The sequence below is a fragment of the Rhinichthys klamathensis genome, unplaced genomic scaffold (genome assembly GCF_029890125.1).
Source record: "Rhinichthys klamathensis goyatoka isolate OS25496 unplaced genomic scaffold, OSU_Roscu_1.1 h1tg000019l_1, whole genome shotgun sequence".
Classification (NCBI taxonomy): domain Eukaryota; kingdom Metazoa; phylum Chordata; class Actinopteri; order Cypriniformes; family Leuciscidae; genus Rhinichthys; species Rhinichthys klamathensis.
The window spans coordinates 2,442,231-2,461,881 of NW_026606570.1; the positions used below are offsets into that span (position 1 = coordinate 2,442,231).

Consider the following 19,651-nt stretch of genomic DNA (forward strand, 5'->3'; position numbering starts at 1 on the left):
AAATGTCTTACGCCTTGTATTTTTTAAATAAGTTGTATTAATAAGTAAAGGCATATAACCAGTTGAATTGTAGTGCATTGAAAATAGTTTTATATAATTAGTTTATTAATTAAATGAACTTGGTCAGAAAATTTGGTCCATAAATCAAACACACTTGCATGTAATATTATGAAACTCTGTACACATATAGATCTCATCGGGCCAAACAACTTTAAGCCAGCCCAACAGGAAGTGGGCTATTTTGGTCTTAATGTGGATGTTTTGCAAAACCAGGCTCTACATTTTTACCCACTCCTCTTAAGTGGTTTATTTTATTCCCACCAAACTTTTTCAACATGATGAAAATACATTAAAGAAGCATAATTGTGAATATCTATTGAATATCTCTAATTGTTTTGCTATGGCGAGGGATTAAAGTCATGTAAAAAAAAATAAACACTAAAAGCCTCATATCTTCTAAAAATTTAATTATACACCATTTATTTCTAGATAAAATTATACAAATATCAGAACTAAACCCATTTTATTCTTGTTTTCAATTTAAGAATAATGTACAAGTTTAAAAACAGCCAGGATGCACTATTCAGTTAAAAAATAAATATATCAAATAATACATAGGGCTATACTGCCCTCTTGTGTTCAAAATCAGGTAGGCCTGTTGTATTTAAATATAGGTAGCTGCTATGTGACTCCGAGAATTTTTTCTCACCGGTTATTTGACGTGTAACACCGGGGGCTTTTATATCGCTAAGTTAAAAGTGAAAGTAAAGTAAGGACATTTATAGTGGTGGCGCTCACAGTGCGCTCGAATGAATTTCTATGGAAGTAGAAATGAAAAAACGTTCGCTCTGTTTTGCTCGCTCGTCGCCATGGACGCGCACCGTAATGAATGCCACTGCAGCCGCATACTTTTTAGTGTCACTTTAAAATTAGTGCAATATCGGGGGCCAATTGCTTGAATTGTGAGTTCAATAGTCTATTATTTTTCACGGAAAACACAACAACAAAAGAGTACAATGATAGATTCGCTTAAATAGGCGCTTTTACATAAAATAGCCTATTCCGTCATCATCTTTTCAGTCAGCTCTTCACTCTCGTGATTAATGAAATTTGACTCCTGTTGCTGATATTTGCTGCAACTTTCGTTCTGCTCACAATTTAGTAAGCAAACACGCTTCAAATGTGTTTTTATTTTATTTTTGTGTGTATATATGTGTGTATATATATATATATAGCTTATGTTTCAAATATGAGTTAATTAACAATCGTTTGAAAGAATGATACTTTTAAACATATCACTAAGCCGTCATTAGGTGTCGCCAGGCGACCGTCTTAATGAGCGAGTCATTGATTCATTTGTTCGAACGATTCGTTCGAACGGCTGAGTCATTCATGAATGAGACAGATTATGGATTGGTCATTGAATCTTTGAGTCAACCGATTCGTTCAAAATGCTGAATCATTCAGTAATGAGAAAACACGTTGCTGTGAGATGCTCGATGGTTCTGCTGTGATCTTTGTTTAACTAGTTTCACTGCTGAAACAGAAAAAAGTCAATATTGCATATAAAATGTAAGTGATTTGACTTGTGTGTGTGTGTGTGTGTGTGTGTGTGTGTGTGTGTGTGTGTGTGTGTGTGTGTGTGTGTGTGTGTGTGTGTGTGTGTGTGTGTGTGTGTGTGTGTGTGTGTGTGTGTGTGTGTGTGTGTGTGTGTGTGTATGATTGTGTCTGTTACTTTTTGGATATATATCTTTTTATATAAAAAAAAATAGGCATACAACCCATATTTTTTAAATGTATTGTTTGCTTTAAATTACATTAAGATTTGTATGTTTGGTAATTGAACCTGAATGAATTTTAAATGAATGTGCTATATTTCAGAGTTTTCCTTAAGATTTGACCTAACACTAACTTTATTCTCATCTGAATGATAGATTATTTATTTCTGTATAAAATAAAAAAGAGATTTTGGTTGGGTGACAGTTGTAGTTTACAGTTTGACAAAAGCACAATGTTGTGTTTTATTGCGATTGTTCACAAATATAAGTAAACACTTATGAGATAGATGTTTATGGATTGATTGGTCATTGAATCTTTGAGTCAACCGATTCGTTCAAAATGCTGAATCATTCAGTAATGAGAACGCGTTGCTGTGAGATGCGCGATGGTTCTGCTGTGATCTTTGTTTAACTATTTTCGCTGCTGAAACAGAAAAAAAGTCAATATTGCATCTAAAAAGTAAGTGATTTGACTTGTGTGTGTGTGTGTGATTGTGTCTGTTACAGTGATAAGGGTTTAACCCTTGTTAAACTTTAGACCTTGTCTTTTTGGATATATATCTTTTTATATTAAAAAATAGTCATACAACCCATATATTTTAAATGTATTGTTTGCTTTAAATTACATTAAGATTGTATGTTTGGTAATCGAACCTAAATGAATTTTACATGAATGTGCTATATTTCAGATCATATATTTGTTTTCCTTAAAATTTGAACTAACACTAACTTTATTCTCATCTGAATGATAGATTATTTATTTCTGTATAAAATAAAAACACCTTTGATTTTTCTTTTTTAATCAATGTAGAATGTGTAACTGAAAAAATAAACAGATTAGGGCTCTGTTTGATGACAAGAAATGAAAACCAATGCGATATGATGAATGTCCAAAAGATGGCTCCCACAGACTGTTTTTAAATAGGATTGTTTGATATTTTTTGCTTTTAAACTGTGTGTGTGTGTGTGTGTGTGTGTGTGTGTGTGTAAGAGATTTTGGTTGGGTGACAGTTGTAGTTTACAGTTTGACAAGAGTTTATAGTTTGGCAAAAGCACAATGTTGTGTTTTATTGCGAGTGTACACAAATATAAGTAAACACTTTGCAGTTTGAATAATGTCCTGTATGAACAAAAGGACGGAGTATGTCTTTATGTCTACATTGTTCAATTACGCCACACACACACACACACACACACACAAACACTATTTTTCTAATCAGATCAGGCAAGTAATATTCTGTCTTGTCTCTTAAAAAAAACAATATATATATATTTATGTATATATATATATATATATATATATATATATATATATATGTGTGTGTGTGTGTGTGTATATATATATATATATATAAATATAGCTGCGAGCAGCGTGAAAGGGCCAAAGCCGGCGGCACCGCCACCCCGGTTATAGCGCCACCAACTGGCAGCAGGAAGTCTGTCACTTTCAAAAAGCTTTGAAATCACCTGATTGCTTCAAACTTCACTACTATGATGTAAACACACGGCAGATGTAGACCTGGATGTAGACCTGACCTTTCAGAAGGTTGCTCTCGCATACTTTGTGGTTGACATGTGCCCTCAATGCACACTTTTGCAGAGCCCACACTGATACAAGCTCTACAGCACATTTCTTTTCGACAGTCAAAGCAGGGTTACGTTTTTGCACGTCGTGCACAATAACCCTAAAGGCACCAGGGTGGCGGTGCCACCGGCTTTATATATATATATATATATATATATATATATAAATAAATATAGCTGCGAGCAGCGATGAAGGGCCAAAGCCGGTGGTACCGCCACCCCGGTGCCTTTAGGTAACTAAAGGCACCGGGGTTGCGGTGCCACCGGCTTGGGCCCGTAATCGCTGCTCGCAGCTATATTTATTTATATATATATATATATTTTATTATTATTATTATTATTATTATTATTATTTTACTACCTTTTGGGCACTTTTGGGGGCCTTAACGTGCTCGAAAACTCTTGAAACTTTGCACACATCTCAGAACCCGCGGCCATCAGGGCCGGGCTGAAGCTGGTACCCGGGCGTGGCAGGGGGGCTCGACAGCGCCCCCTGGAACGGGGTTTGAACACTTGGTCCATAAATCAAACACGCTTGCATGTAATAATATGAAACTCAGTACACATATAGATCTCATCGGTTCATATATACTTCATGCTCTTACTTTTTACCCCAGCCCAACAGGAAGTCGGCTATTAAGGGTTGTTTGGAAAACACATGCAATGGAATGTGAAATACTCCTCCTAGAGAATTCAAACACACGGCACGAAACTCGGTCAGCATGAAGTCAAGACACTGAGGATGAAAAATTGCCAGGGGATTTTTGATATCTCGAACGGTTTGGCCGTGGCGAGTAAACGAAATTATGGCGAGAAACGTGAAACAGGAAGTGTGTTATAACTACTGCATACATTAACTAATCTTGATGAAACTTCAGCAGTGTGTTCGTTGTAAGAGCCCGATCACATGGATGTGACTATTGTGAGTCAAAGTTATAGCGCCACCAACTGGCAGCAGGAAGTGTGTCACTTTCAAAATGCTTTTAAATCACCCTCTTATTTTTACCCGATTTGCTTCAAACTTCATGTGCATAATGTAGACACACGCCAGATGTAGACCTGTGAAAGGATTATTGATATCTTAGATACTGTTGCCATGGCAATGCATCAAACATTAATATTCCTTTTTTTAAGCTTTTTCATGCTTTTTTATGCTTTCGGGCACTTTTGGGGTTCTTAACGTGCTCGAAAACTCTTGAAACTTTGCACACGGGACAAAACCCGCGGCCATCAGGGCCAGGCTGAAGCTGGTACCCGGGCGTGGCAGGGGGGCTCGACAGCGCCCCCTTGAACGGGTCAGACAATTTGGTCCATATATCCAACACGCTTTACCCTATTTGCTTCAAACTTGATGTGTATAATGTAGACACAAGCCAGATGTAGACCTGTGAAAGGATTGTTGATATCTTAGATGCTGTTGCCGTGACAACGCATCAAACTTTAATATTCTTTTTGGATACTTTTGAGATTCTTAGCGCACTTTTGGGGCCCTTAACATGCTCAAAAACTCTTGAAACTTTGCACACGGGTCAGAAACCGCGGCCATCAGGGCCGGGCTGAAGCTGGTACCCGGGCGTGGCAGGGGGGCTCGACAGCGCCCCCTGGAATGGGGTCCGAAAACTTGGTCCATAAATCAAACAGGCTTTACCCGATTTGCTTCAAACTTGATGTGTATAATGTAGACACACGCCAGATTTAGACCTGTGAAAGGATTGTTGATATCTTAGATGCTGTTGCCGTGACAACGCATCAAACTTTAATATTCTTTTTGGATACTTTTGAGACTCTCAGCGCACTTTGGGGGCCCTTAACGTGCTCAAAAACTCTTGAAACTTTGCACACGGGTCAAAACCCGTGGCCATCAGGGCCGGGCTGAAGCTGGTACCCGGGCGTGGCAGGGGGGCTCGACAGTGCCCCCTGGAACGGGGTCCGAAAACTTGGTCCATAAATCAAACACGCTTGAATGTAATAATATGAAACTCGGTACACATATAGATCTCATCGATTCATATATCCTTTGTACTTTTACTTTTTACCCCAGCCCAACAGGAAGTCGGCTATTATGGTTTGTTTGGAAGCGTATGCCCCTGGAATTTGATATACTCCTCCTAGAGAATTCAACCAATCGCCACGAAACTCGGTCAGCATGAAGTCAAGACATTGAGGATGAAAAGTTGCCAGGGGATTTTTGATATCTCGAACGGTTTGGCCGTGGCGAGGAAACGAATTTATGGCGAATAAAGGAAACAGGAAGTGTGTTATAACTTCTGCATACATTAACTGATCTTGATGAAACTTCAGCAGTGTGTTCGCTGTAAGAGTCCGATCACATGGATGTGACTATTGTGAGTCAAAGTTATAGCGCCACCAACTGGCAGCAGGAAGTGTGTCACTTCCTAAAGGCTTTGAAATCACCCTCTTATTTTTACCCAATTTGCTTCAAACTTTATGTGTATAATGTAGACACACGGCAGATGTAGACCTGAGAAAGGATTATTGATATCTTAGATACTGTTGCCGTGGCAACGCATCAAACTTTATTATTCTTTGTTGATGCTTTTGAGACTCTTAACATACTTGAAATTGCATGAAACCCGACAGACACATCACATTTATTAGACAGTAGACATGTGCAGAGTTTCAGAAACGGGCATGGTGAGAGCAATTAGAGAATAATGTTTAAGTTTAAAAACAGCCAGAATGGTTGTTTAGTCAAAAAATTTTTTTTTCCAAATCATACATAGTGTTATACTGCCCTCTTGTGTTCAAAATCAGGTAAAAAGCGAAAGTAAAATAAGGACGTCTGCACAATTCATTAATAATGGTGCAGAGTAGAGTGACCTTTTTCAATTAATTCCTATGGAAGTAGGAATGAACTAAACAACGTTCGCTCTGTTCTGCTCGTCCCTCACCGTGGGCGCGCAGAGTTATGAATGCCCGTGCAGCCTTGAGCATTTTAGTTTCATTTTAAAATTAGCGCCATTTCGGGGGACGTATTACTTTAATTTATTTAACAAAAACACAATGTTGTGTTTTATTGCGAGTGTACACAAATATAAGTAAACACTTTGACGTTTGAATGATGTCCTGTATGAAGAAAATGACGGAGTATGTTTCACTGTTCAATCGCGCTGAGCCACCCAGACCCCCACACACACACTGACACACACACACACACACACACACACACACACACAAACACACACACACACACACACACAATAATAAAACATTCAACCTAACATATACAAATTACACTGCTATGTTGAAATAGTCAGTAGTACAATTTGTATCATTCACAGTAAGCACCGCTCCACTGTGATTTTTCCAAGCACATTTTTGCACAAGTGAAGAGGATGATTTTTTCCGTCGATATTGGAACGTGAGTGAAGTACAAAGCCTGTAATAAAGAATAGTTTAGCATCCAAATACATCGCAAATGTTGCAACATTTAGATTCTAAAGAGAGATTTACGTGAGCCTAACACCACTTACTTTTACTTTTGTTTTAAATTATTTCGTTTTGGCTTTATTATAGTTATTTTTTTATTCGTGTTCTGTTCTGAATATCATTAAATTTAAAGGATTTGTTGTGGAATATTTTGAGTGTATAATCAAATAACACTAAACCGTCACTAGGTGTCGCCAGGCGACCGTCTTAATGAGCGGGTCATTGATTCATTCGTTCAAGCGATTCGTTTGAACGACTGAGTCATTCATGAATGAGACAGATGTTTATGGATTGGTCATTGAATCTTTGAGTCAACCAATTTGTTCAAAATGCTGAATCATTCAGTAATGAGAAAACACGTTGCTGTGAGATGCAATGGTTCTACTGTGATCTTTGTTTAACTATTTTCGCTGCTGAAACAGAAGAACAGTCAACATTGCATCTAAAATGTAAGTGACTTGACACGTGTGTGTGTGTGTGTGTGTGTGTGTGAGTGCGTGTGTGCGTGCGTGTGTGTGTGTGTGTGTGTGTGTGTGTGCAATCAATCCCAGGTAAGAGGCATGAATAATGAGAATTGGACTTCTAGGAGTGAGGTTAATATTCCGGAGACGGTTCCCTCGGATTGTGAAAAGGAGGCGGCGCGGGAGTGGCCAGGCATTGCGCTACTTCTGTTTCAAAGTTTAAAACAATGCTAATATCATTTTTTTGAACGATTTCATTACAAATGTTTATTTTATATATTTATAAAATATTATAAAATATAATAACTATGTTTTGTCCTATTAACAAAAGACAGGCAATGTACTATTAACAAATGTTAATAGTTTTTTAAAAGTTAAAATGATACTTTATGCATTTGTTTTGTGTCAGATGATTAACAATATAAATTAAACAAAGCTTAAAACAAACAAAATAATAAAACGAAAACAAAGCTTGAACATTTTATTTAATTGAAAAGCCTTTTTGAAATAAAATGTGTTTTTTTCCCTCTGAAATAGCAAAAGCATCGCACACTTAGCTGTACCTGCTCTAAATAAATAATAGTATTTAAATAAAAATACAAAATCGAAATAAATAAATTATATAAAACAAAATCAAATCAAAGAAAATAAATCTTATTAAAGTTATGCAGGCACACATTTAACAATAATTTTCAAGTGACAAATAAAATCAATCAAAATTCCTTACACATGGAGTTAATCCTGACGATTCCTGAGGTGCCTTTCCTCATGACACTCGCTTTTTTTTTCGAAGATATATTTTCTTTGGTTTGATTTTGTTTTTGTAATAATTTATTTTATTTAGTTCGATTTTGTATTTTTATTGAATTACTATTTTTTATTTAGAGCAGGTACAGCTAGTGTGTGATGCTTTTGCTATTTCAGAGGAAAACAATAATTTTATTTAATTAATAATTTTTGTTTCAGTCCACCATATAATTATGTTGTGTTTGATCTATGGAAAAAAGTTAGTTGTGAAATGGTTGAATATTAACAAAAGTTAATAGTTTTTTACAAGTTAGAATAATACGATATATATATATAAACAAGCCGGTGGCACCGCCACCCCGGTGCCTTTAGGGTTACTGTGCATGACGGGCAATATCGTAACTCCGCTTTGACCTTTGAGAAGATGTGTGCTATAGAGCTTGCATTGGTGTGGGCTCTGCAAAAGTGTGTGTGTGTGTGTGAGGCGTGATTGAACAATGTAGACATATATATATATATATAAAGGCACCGGGGTGGCGGTGCCACCGGCTTGTTTATATATATATATATATATATATATATATATATATATATATATATATATATATATATATATATATATATATGAATATAGCTGCGAGCAGCGATGAAGGGCCAAAGCCGGCGGCACCGCCACTCCGGTGCCTTTAGGTAACTAAAGGCACCGGGGTTGCGGTGCCACCGGCTTGGGCCCGTAATCGCTGCTCGCAGCTATATTTAAGTGTTGAAGCTGCTAATCTTGTGCCACCCCTCGAAATTGCAGTATGGCATATGATACATGTCGCCGTTTTACTGGCTGGTTGGTCCAGTCAGAGAATGTCCAGTCTTAAATACTGCCAAACAGCGGACATACTGCTAGCGCGCGCTTTCTTCTTCGCTGCTCTAAACAGTGGTTGCTTGTGGCAACAGCACAATTTCCTGTGTTGCCACAAGCAACCACTGTTTAGAGCAGCGAAGAAGATTTGATCTCCGATTTGCAGCGTTAAGCAAAGCTAGCGTGCATAACTAGTTATTGTTTAAGAAAAGGGTATCGGATCGGTACATGGGTAGAAGTACTCGCCGATACCGATGCCAGAATTTTTATTGGTATCGGCGGCATTTCCGATACTAGTATCGGAATCGGAACAACTCTAATTGAGACGCAGGCAGGGGTGTAGCCATCATTTCAAAAGTGAGGAGGGGGACAGAATGTCAAGCGTTATACCAGGTTTTTTTCCAGACCTTTGTTGACAGGTTTTTGCTTAATTGGCTTAAAGGAGAACTCTGGTCAATTTTAACATTTGAGCTAATTTTTTTGTAAATTTGGAGTGCTGTCAGTACAGAGAACAACGACAAAAATCGGTGTTTCCTACACCGTGTTATCCTCTTTTAAAAATTTGCACCCTGTTGACTTAAATGGGGCAAGTTTTAAACCTGCTTTTAGCCTCTTAACATCCTTGATGTGTCATTACAAGTGCACAGCCATGTGAGTGATTTTATTCAGAGTGAACACGGGGAATCTGACTGCAGTAGATGTGAAAGATATGAATAAAAATTATGTTTATTCAGCCAGTTCACATACCTGTTTTTACTTCCTGTTTTCGGTCGAAGTCGGTTCGCGCGCGCTATCATTGGTAACTAAGCAATCATAGTTTTCACTGTATGAATTAAATATACATTGATTCTTAATAAAACCTAAGTTCTTCAGTCAAGAGCAGTGAGTGATTTTGTCTTTGCCTTTTGCTTAACATTAATGACACAGACTGCACAGGTTTTGCGTTATGCTTTAAGACTGAATGCATAGATCTAATATGACATCCGATTTCTTCACTGTTTATTCACGTAAGACATAACTGACTGCCTTTATGCAAATACTCGCCAAGACGGACATTTTGACATTTTTTGTGTGTATTTGACCGTTTAGGCACGCTCCTGAAACACCAAGTATACTTTGCTCGTCCGTGTTTTGCTCTGTCTTGCAGTGCGCACACAAAGCGCGTGGGGATCAGTCTCACTCTCTTTAACAGTTTAATGCGCTTTTCTTAATAACTCTTTTTTTAAACAAAGCATGTCCCGCTGTAGACTGCATTTTATGACAGTCACGTAACGTTACATGATGTGACTGATTTGGATGTTAAGTTTAGGCTTTTAAGTAAGGGTGAAAGCACACCGCTTTATAGGTATGGCACAATAATCATTTTATCTTGATTATTACATCATAATCGTTGGAAGCCAAAGTCTAGGCCGAAACTAAATTTTTATTCATCACACACAGCACTATACTGCTGTTGAATTGTTTTTCAAATGCGTCACCACGCATGAAAGACGCATGATATAATTTGGCCAGTCAGCACAGCTATCAAGTAGGCAGTCATTGCTGTATTTTAACATTATTACGAGCCAAGGAGATAAAAGAAGACGACCTCTATGATTCGCTTGAAAAGTAGATTGTGGACGTCTTCAAGATCGATCACAATATAAAATCGTCAGATCACCCACCCATAGCAAGGACAAAATCAATGCAATATTTTGAAATTAACTTTTATCTTTTTGGGCAAAACTTATTACTCTGAACATATTTGATCAATAAAGGCTATAGAAAAGATTTGTTTCCATTCAAGTTGCTTTTGGGTAACCGGTACATTTTGAGTGAGACACTTTCTAATGTGAAAATTGTTAAATTTATAATCCAAAATATTAATACCTCCAATGAAAAGTTTTGGAATCTGCCCAACAACTGAGTTATGGTGATGTGTTTTCACAAGGTGTAGCAATTTAGTTGAGATGCGTTTTACAAGCAAACAGTAATCTCTATATGGAGTAAAATAAGGATGAACCTCACCATTACTATTTAGCAAATCTGAAACAAAAATAATTCACTTAACAAACCATTCTTTTTTTTGTTTTTTTTTTATACCGGTAGTCATGTTCTCAGATAACACACATTAGTTATTCCATAGGTATGCGTGTGTGGGAAATTGTTTAAAGTACCCCTATTGTGTATTTTTGAAAATTACCTTTCATGCAGTGTGTAAAGGGTTAGTTCACCCAAAAATGAAAATTTGCTCATGATTTACTAGGGGTGTAACGGTACACAAAAATCACGGTTCGGTACGTACCTCGGTTTTAAAGTCACGGTTCGGTTATTTTTCGGTACAGTAAGGGAAAGAAATGCAAACATTAAACTACTGGTTGTTTAGTTTACTATAAACTTTATTTTAACAATTTGTTTACACTTTTTTAACAATTTGTTTAAACTTTTTTAAACACACTTTTTAATTAAATATAAAAAATAAAAAATATATAAAACAAAAAAAGAATAAGAAATAAAATATTGCTGCAAAATTCTCCACTAAATAAAATCCTCTCAAACTAATATCACATAATAAAATAAAATGAAAAAAATAAATAACTATGGATAACAGTGGAGCATTACCAATCCCAGCTTTTAGGCCTGCTCATATGAAAAAAAAAATATATATATAAATTTTACAAAGTGTAAAGTGCAGCATCAACAGTTTCAGTTTTTAGACCTGCTCAGATTCATTCAACTTTCATGTTTTTTGTCAAAAAAATTAACTTGTCCACATTGTCTGCAGAAAGGGAAGATCTACTGGCAGTTACAATGTCTCCAGCTGTAGAAAATACCCTCTCGCTAGGGACTGAGGTAGCAGGTACAGCAAGGTAGTGCTTTGCTAACTTGGCAATATGAGGATATGTGGGCTCATTGGTCCTCCACCATTCAAGTGGGTTGGAATCCAGTGAAATGCAGTCCACAGACTTGTATAAGGTAACCTCTTCCTTCACTAGCTGCAAAGTAGGCTTGTTTCCCACCTGAGTCTTGAAGAGTTCACCAAACAGTTCAGCCATGGCTGACTTCTTGACAGGAGGAGATGATGCCTCTGAGTGTCCTGTCACTGGAGATGAACTAACTGCTGTGGCCTCCTCACTCTGCAAAATAAAATGACAAAACTAACTTTAATAAATTACTACTATTGGCACTGTAGCAGCAAAGTATTTCAAATTATACAATGTCAATGAAGATATTTTACACACAAGCAAATTAACACAATACCTGTTCTTCCATGGTTACAATTTCTGTGATGAGGTTGTTGTAGATTCTGTCACGACAGGCATCATCCACATGAGGAAGGGCCTTGAACCTCGGATCAAGAGCTGTGCATTTGTGGAGGAAGTCATGACAAGCAGAGTATCTGTTCTTCAGGTTTTCTGTGATGGCAGCCTTGATTTCTCTCACAGTTGGACTGTCTTCCTCATTGGGTGCCATAGAGTTGAGGACTGTGGTTTTTAGGGGGAGGATCATTGATACTGAAGGTGTGGATTCAGTGCTCATCAGTGTTGTGATGGTTTTTAGTGGTTTAAGAACCTCAAGTACCTCCTCTGCCATTTTCACATCCTGGTCAGACAACGTGCTTATTTCTTTATTCTTCTTGAGGGCCTTTTCTGTCAGTGCAGAGTACACAGCTGCTTGCTGTTCAAGGTACCTCTCAAGCATATCATAACTGGAGTTCCAGCGGGTGGTGACATCATGAATAAGGGTGTGTTTTGGAATATTAAGCATTTCCTGTTTGCTCTCCAATATATGTGCTGCTGTTGGGCTACGGTGAAAAAAAGACACAACCCTTCTGACTCTACCTAGCACTCTGGACACCTGGTTGAGACCTGTTGCTTTCTGTGATGCTAAATTAATTGTGTGTGCAAAACATCCAATTTGAGGGCCCAGTCCAGCTTCACTGACTGCATTGACAATATTCCTTGCATTGTCTGTTGTGACAGGAATTGTAGTTCCTGGCCTCTCCAACTTCCACTCAAACACTGTCTCCTTAAGTCCCTCTGCCAGATTTGTGCTTGTGTGTTGTTCATAAATGGGGCTGGTTTGCAGAACATGGCTTACCATGTTCCACTCTGGAGTAATGTGATGGGCAGTCACTGTTAAGTAGCTCTCAGTAGCTCTAGATGTCCATCCATCAGTTGTGAGTGCTACAGCAGATGCCTTGGACAGCTCGTGGACAACAGCAGTTTTAACCTGTTCATAAAGGGCGGGTATAACTTTTTGGCTGAAATGTGGACGAGATGGAATTTCATACCTGGGCTCAGTCACCTTCATCATGTGCTTAAAACCAGTGTTCTCCACAACCGAGTATGGGCGTAGATCAGCTGCTATGAAAACACCAATTGCATTTGTTATTGCTTTGGCCCGATCGGAATTACCAGCAAAGGTCTGTTTAAATGCCAACGGGAGCTGCGTTTGAACTATGCTCGTTTTTTTCCTCGTAGTAGTGATGTTCACATTCGCGTGATGCCTTTTCAAGTGCGTTAACAAGTTTGATGTGTTTCCAGCTACATACCCGATCGTTACTGAGCAATGTCGGCACACTGCTTTCGTCTTATCGACTAGTCTTTGTCCGTCGACGTATTTCACTGGGAAACCGAAGTGTTCCCAGACAGGAGACCTTAATGATATGGGTGGTTCTTCAAGCTCTGGCTTGTCTGCATTGGCCATGACGCTAGCGAGAGGCTGGGCTAAAGGGCGCCGTGTATGTACCGCAAGTGCAGCGCGGAGACATCCGACACTTAATATGTCCGTGTGGAAACTCAGATTTGACGGAAGTTCCGCATTGCATTCGGTGCGCATGCGCACCGAACCGAAAGTCCTGTACCGAAACGGTCCGGTACGAATACACGTACCGTTACACCCCTATGATTTACTCAAGTCATCCTAGGTGTATATGGCACTTTTTCAGACGAATACAATCTGAGCCATTTTTATATAAAAAAATGTCCTGGCTCTTCCAAGCTTTATAATGACAGTGAATGAGTGGACTTTGAACCTCTCAAACGAGTCGTTTGGAGTTCGAATCCTTTTTCGCGAAGTTACTACATCACGACTTACTACATTTGCATAATGCCCGCCTACATTCTGCGTGGACAGGACATCTTGCTGTAGCTCGTTCGTGTGGATATGTCGTCAATACCAAGACGCTGTGCTCTCCAGTGTGAGTTAATTCTGTGTATTTTCACTTCCAAATGATGAGGCTGTGAAGAATCAGTGGTTAAAATGAATCTTTACCACCATACCACACAGGCCTGATAGCGCTCCGGCACCATGCCGGATTTCCGGCGTACAGACGTGTCTGCGGGAAAAAATAATAATTCATGTTCGCGTTCGCGTGATCTGACAATTTCAGACTTGCCAACCTGTACGCATTTTGACCTCAAAGTACGCTGGTGCTATTTGTCACTCTAAACTACGCAAAAACCTGGTGACGCCTCTGTGCAGAAAAAGAAGCGGAGTTCGACCAATCATAGCGCTGGGTTCATTCGGAGATGATTGACAGATGCGTAAGGCCTATCATTAAAAATAGACTGGAAATCGACAGAAGAATCTCGCTCCATCCCGCGGCGCGCCGTCTGACTGAGTTCATAAGCGAGGACAGTAGTCACGGTACTTCTGACTCCTGAAGGTAAACGGGCTGGGGTGGATGTGGAAAGTTGAAATATTGTTTTTAGTTAAATTAATCTGGATTCGATGATCGCACGGGAGTGATCGCATGGATTATTTTAGGATACTCCGTCATTCATGGTCACTCAGATAAGAGGAAAACATCATTCAGCCATGCAAATTATAAAATGCTAAAGTATTGATGAACAATAAATCTAAATAAAATTAAAATCGCTATGTCTTAGTGATTTATGAAAGTTCTGTGATTTGTGTATTACTGATAAACGCGAGTCTGGAGAAGCAGCCGTTTATTTATTCATTCTCAGTGTAGAGAAACGCCTGCATGTGTTACGTTATTGTGTTAATAATAACTAAAGTAAATTGTTACATATATATTTTGTATGAAAACTAGCGCATTAGTTACTTATGGATTAAAAAGTACCGTTGTATCAGTGCAGCGCGAGCTCTCTATCACAAACACTGACGCGCGCACAGAGAGAGAAGATTATTGAAAATTGACGGGCTAAGTTAAAATTTTGTTCTTGGTTGTTTTTTTTCTGTCAAAATGTCAGAAAGCATTTTGTATTATCCATCTGTGTTTTTTAAATTCTTTAAATGACGGACGTTTTACTATTAACACAGCTCCATATTTCGGATTCATCTAAATTTATAGGCCTACTTGATATTCTTTTTATAATAGGCCTAAGTGATTCGTTTAGCTATTATTGGTCATGTGACTGGACTCCTGTCGATTCATTGTCAACTATTTTCTATAAATATGTTTGTATTGGCTAACGTTTATTCAGCTAATGTGTGTCCTGTTTAAAATGTGCAATGTTCAAATGCAAAGACAGCACGTCACAAATAAAAGTCCTTTTTTTCTGTGTGATTTAGGATCATATTTGGATATTGGAATAATAAATTAAGAAACACTATCTTAAGTCAATGGTTAGGCTACTAATCAATTCCTAGTTTACTTTGGAGTATTATAATTGCCACCCACTGACCTTTCTTGGTATGGCTGTAGTATGTAGTCTCAGTATGCTATACAAGCAATAAGTATGCAGGTAAGTGACTAGTTAAAAGCAGGGATGGATTAATGAACTGGCCTACCAGGCCCAGGGTCCCAGGAGCTCTGGTGCTCTACACAAAGATGCTAATGTAATGTAGTATTGGGTTTGTTCATGATGTCCATTTATATCTACAAAAGTCACCAGAATCTGAATCATTTAAGGGACTACTGGTATTTATCAAAATGTTCTCCCAGGGGAGCACACCCCTGGATCCCGCTTGACAATTATTTTGATCAGGGCATATATCTTGGCTTAGGGCCCGCTTACCTCCCAGGGAAAAAAGTTCAGGCTCAGGATTTTTTTCAACTATCACCCCTGTACCACAGCAATACAATTGCAAACTTTTGCTGTGTTCCCTACTGACGACTGCTTCTCAAATCTCGGAGTTCAATGCGGGACTCGCAAAACGCTTGCTCTAGAAAGATGGGTTAGTAGGGCCCTATAATTTCCGTGATCACGGAATCGCGGAATTGGCCAATTAACGCGGAATCTAGTGTTAACGCGGAATTTCGCAGAATTCAGTCGCTAACTGAATTAGAAGTATCAAACATTATCAATAGCTTAATTTCGAATTCCATGGATATCTAAGGCCTTGACACAATTTTTTTAAAAAGGCACAAAGAGGTCCTTATACATCCTATTACACATCTGATCAATCAGTCCTTAAAGCTGCAGTAGGGAGTTTTGAGAAAACGTTGACTTAGCCTGAAAATTTGAACAAGCACAACTTCCAGGTCCCACCCCCTTGCTCTCTGCTGCGCTACAGCCCTCCCTCCACAGCTCGTCCTCCACAGCGGAGCCTGTCGTGAACGCGCAGGCTAGTAAACAGGGCCACCGATGACGGCGGATAAAAAGTTATATGGCACATTCACTAATAGGGACTAAACGTCAATAATATGCTTTACATTGACTATGGCCTGCCCATACTTTGACTACAAACTTGGTCCTCAAATCATTAAGTATTTTCCAATAGCCTACATGTAATTTTATAACGTTGCACTCTTTCTATAAGTTATAAATAGCTAGTAAGATAACGTTAATATAACGGTAACTAACGTTACAGTATGTAAGTAATTATTCTAGCGATATATAATGCTAGATAAGGTGTGCTAGTACATTATTTCAGCAACATGACAAGCCAGTGAATTAGCAGCTTTCAATTGTTGCTTAGCAGAGTGCGTGACATTTTATCTACATGTTATGCAGCTAGAGTTTTGACACCGAGTCAACTGTGTAATTCTTTCTTTTTCGCTTGTTTATCGTCATCAGTCTTTTTCCTTTTACCTCTTTGTTTGATGAGCAGGTGTCATTCGAGAATTGGCAGTTTAGGTTGTTTCTCCGTCATAAGCACAGCTGCAGCTCGCCGGCAATCTTGAGTTTGAACGACGGCTTGCGCTCCGGCGCTCGCGCTGTGCAAGAGAGGGGTGTGATCAGCGCGTACACGAGCGTGATTGACAGTGCTAAGACACTCCTCCTGGCTCTGATTGGTTGTTTCTGACCGGGAGCGTGTATTTATTGCAAATGGCAATAGGACCACTAGGAGGAGCCAGAGGAGCTTGATTTTTACACAGATTATCTGTCTCATATTCTACTGTCAGGACATAATGACAGTTTTAGCAAATACATGTTTTCAAAAGTTACCTACAGGAGCTTTAAGTCAATCCATCATGCCATTGGCATGGAAGTTGACCCTGGTCACACCCGTTTTTAAATCAAGGGAAAGATCAGATATGGACAATTATCGGCCAATCAGTATTTTACCTGTTGTTTCTAAAATACTTGAAAAATGGGTGGTCAAACTTCTGATTCAACATCTCAATAAAAGCGATAATTCACTACACCCTATGCAATTTGGTTTTCAGGGCCCATCACTCAACTGAAACAGCTAATTGTTTGTTTTTGGAAAAGGTTAAAGGCTACCCAGATAAAAGTTCTTATGTTGGTGCTGTTTTCCTAGACCTAAAGCGAGCTTTTGATACTGTTAATCACGAAGTTCTTTTATCTAAATTAACGTATTTTAATTTATCTGCTCTAAAGCTCTTAGCTGGATAAAATCATACTTGTCCTGCAGAAAGCAATGTGTTCGTATTAATGATTAAACATCTCCATTTTGTGAATGTCCAGTAGGGGTCCCTCAAGGCTTCAAACTTGGTCCGATTTTATTTACACTTTATATAAATGACCTGCCTGAGGCATGTAAAAATGTTGATGTCCAGATGTATGCAGATGATGCCGTAATATTTACACATGGTAAGAACTATCTAGAGATAGCATCCACACTCACATCGGCAATGGCTCACATTGATGACTGGCTCCCTAAGTCATGTCTCCATCTAAACACCAAAAAAACTGTCTGTATGGCGTACACCAAACAAAGTATGAAGGTGTCACATTCTAATGTATTCTTTAGAGGACAGGAGCTTGACATTGTAATGAATTCAAGTATTTAGGAGTTATATATGACTCCACCTTAACATTTAAACGTTATGTAAAAAAGGTGGCAAATAAAGTTAAATTCAGTTTGCAGAATTTTAAACAAGTCAGGCCATTTCTTAATACCAAAGCTGCCAAGTTGTTCTTATACACTATGATTTTTTCACATATTGAGTATTGTTTTATAAATTGGTCATTGACTAACAAATACCAAATCTAGTGCATACAAATGCATATCTGTCTGTTACGATTGTGAGATCTCTCGGCTCGATTTTCTCACAAATGTGTCCAGGCAGATTTTCTCACAAATCCAGTTGAGTAACTTCCTCTTATAAAACAGTAGATGGTGCTAAAATAGGGGATTCATTTAGCGCTAGTCTCCCGGGAGAAGCACTGATTTGACACGCGCTTGCCTTTGCCTACAGCTGAGGAAAAAGTTTCTGTCTTACTTTATTTATAATAAACATCTTGAGGTTTTCCATTGCAAAATGTTTATTGCATATCTAGACAGAAATCCACATTAGCACTTAGTAACACTTCTCTCCAGGGCCGGCGCCAAGGGCATTCGTGGGCCATGCCCCCCTAAACGAGTTACTGTGACCCCCCCCCCCCCCCCCCCCCATCCCCCATCCAAACCTCCCTTCCTTTCCTCCCCGCTGAACGCGAATGATTACAAATGCGTGAAATGCACGTACGGTGGTTGAGCGCGGTAAAGTTAGATTTAGGTTCGATATTCACCGGACATTTGTTTTCCCTTTACACTGTTCTATGATCGGCAGTCTTACAAAGATATCAATAGCAGGATTCGTTTTAACAGTATTAGAGCCCGGCCAATATGGATTTTTGGGGGCTGATACCGATAAAAAAACCAGATACCGATATATCGGCCGATATTATTTCTGTGTGTATTATAATACAGTAGCAATATTATGTATGTGTATTATAGTACAGTACCAGTCAAAAGTTTGGACACACTTTGCTATTGGTGTGTACAAACTTTTGATGGGTACTGTATATAGAATACACAGTATAAACAGAATAAATATATAAACGTTTTGCAATGATCACTCAAATGTGGTGATCAAACACTTGTGACAAAGATATGTAATGGAGACAGGGTGAATGATAGAATGATACATTTGAGCTGTAACCAAACTTGCATCGCATGTTATATTATATTATATTCTAAATACTGTTGCATAATCTTCACCAACGACTTTTTCTTTTAATTTAGTCACGTTATATAAAACATAACTTGTATCAATAAATAGTCTATATCAAAAGTGTCACTGACAAAACCTTATCTTCTATTTTTAGTCTTAATTCCTCTAATCTCTACAAGTGGAGGAAGAACTCAGATCTTTTTACTAAAGTAAAATAATATCATAATGAAAACGTTTTTAATTACATATGTACAGTACTTTTATACTATTTTAAATAATTAGTTAGCAAAATGTACTAAACGTGAAACAAAGTGTTATAATTATATAAATTATTGGAATATTGCTTGATGTTGTAACGTAGCGTTATAAGCAGAATGAGCTTTAACAACGTCTACACCGGACGCGGCCGTTATTGTTTGCGTCGCAACAGCTGTTTACCCTAGACGCGAAAAAGCGCCCGTTACAAAACAGAATGGGGCAT

The 19,651-nt window shown here is 38.4% G+C and overlaps 2 protein-coding genes across 3 annotated transcripts in view; one reads left to right on the top strand and one right to left on the bottom strand.

The window, feature by feature from the left end:
- Positions 1-19,651, top strand: part of pho (phoenix) — a 111,953-nt gene that overhangs the window by 58,524 nt on the left and 33,778 nt on the right. The window lies entirely within an intron of this gene.
- LOC130071330 (E3 SUMO-protein ligase ZBED1-like) lies at positions 11,242-13,698 on the bottom strand. 2 transcript variants are annotated; one of them, XM_056236077.1, is made up of 2 exons: positions 12,132-13,698; positions 11,242-11,989 (listed from the first exon to the last, which is right to left on the bottom strand). In XM_056236077.1, the coding sequence occupies exons 1-2, from the start codon at positions 13,692-13,694 to the stop codon at positions 11,582-11,584; spliced, it is 1,971 nt and encodes a 656-aa protein (XP_056092052.1). In that variant the 5' UTR covers positions 13,695-13,698; the 3' UTR covers positions 11,242-11,581. The 2 variants fall into 2 exon arrangements, with proteins under 2 accessions (XP_056092052.1, XP_056092044.1); XM_056236069.1 differs by having other exon boundaries at positions 12,114-13,698.

What these genes read in the sequence shown, in the direction of transcription:
- LOC130071330 (XM_056236069.1), bottom strand. Translation starts at nt 13,694, where the DNA reads ATGCGCACCGAATGCAATGCGGAACTTCCGTCAAATCTGAGTTTCCAC. An exon ending in TTGTAACCATGGAAGAACAG is followed by an intron (nt 11,990 to 12,113) that starts GTATTGTGTTAA and finishes TTTATTTTGCAG; the next exon opens with AGTGAGGAGGCCACAGCAGT.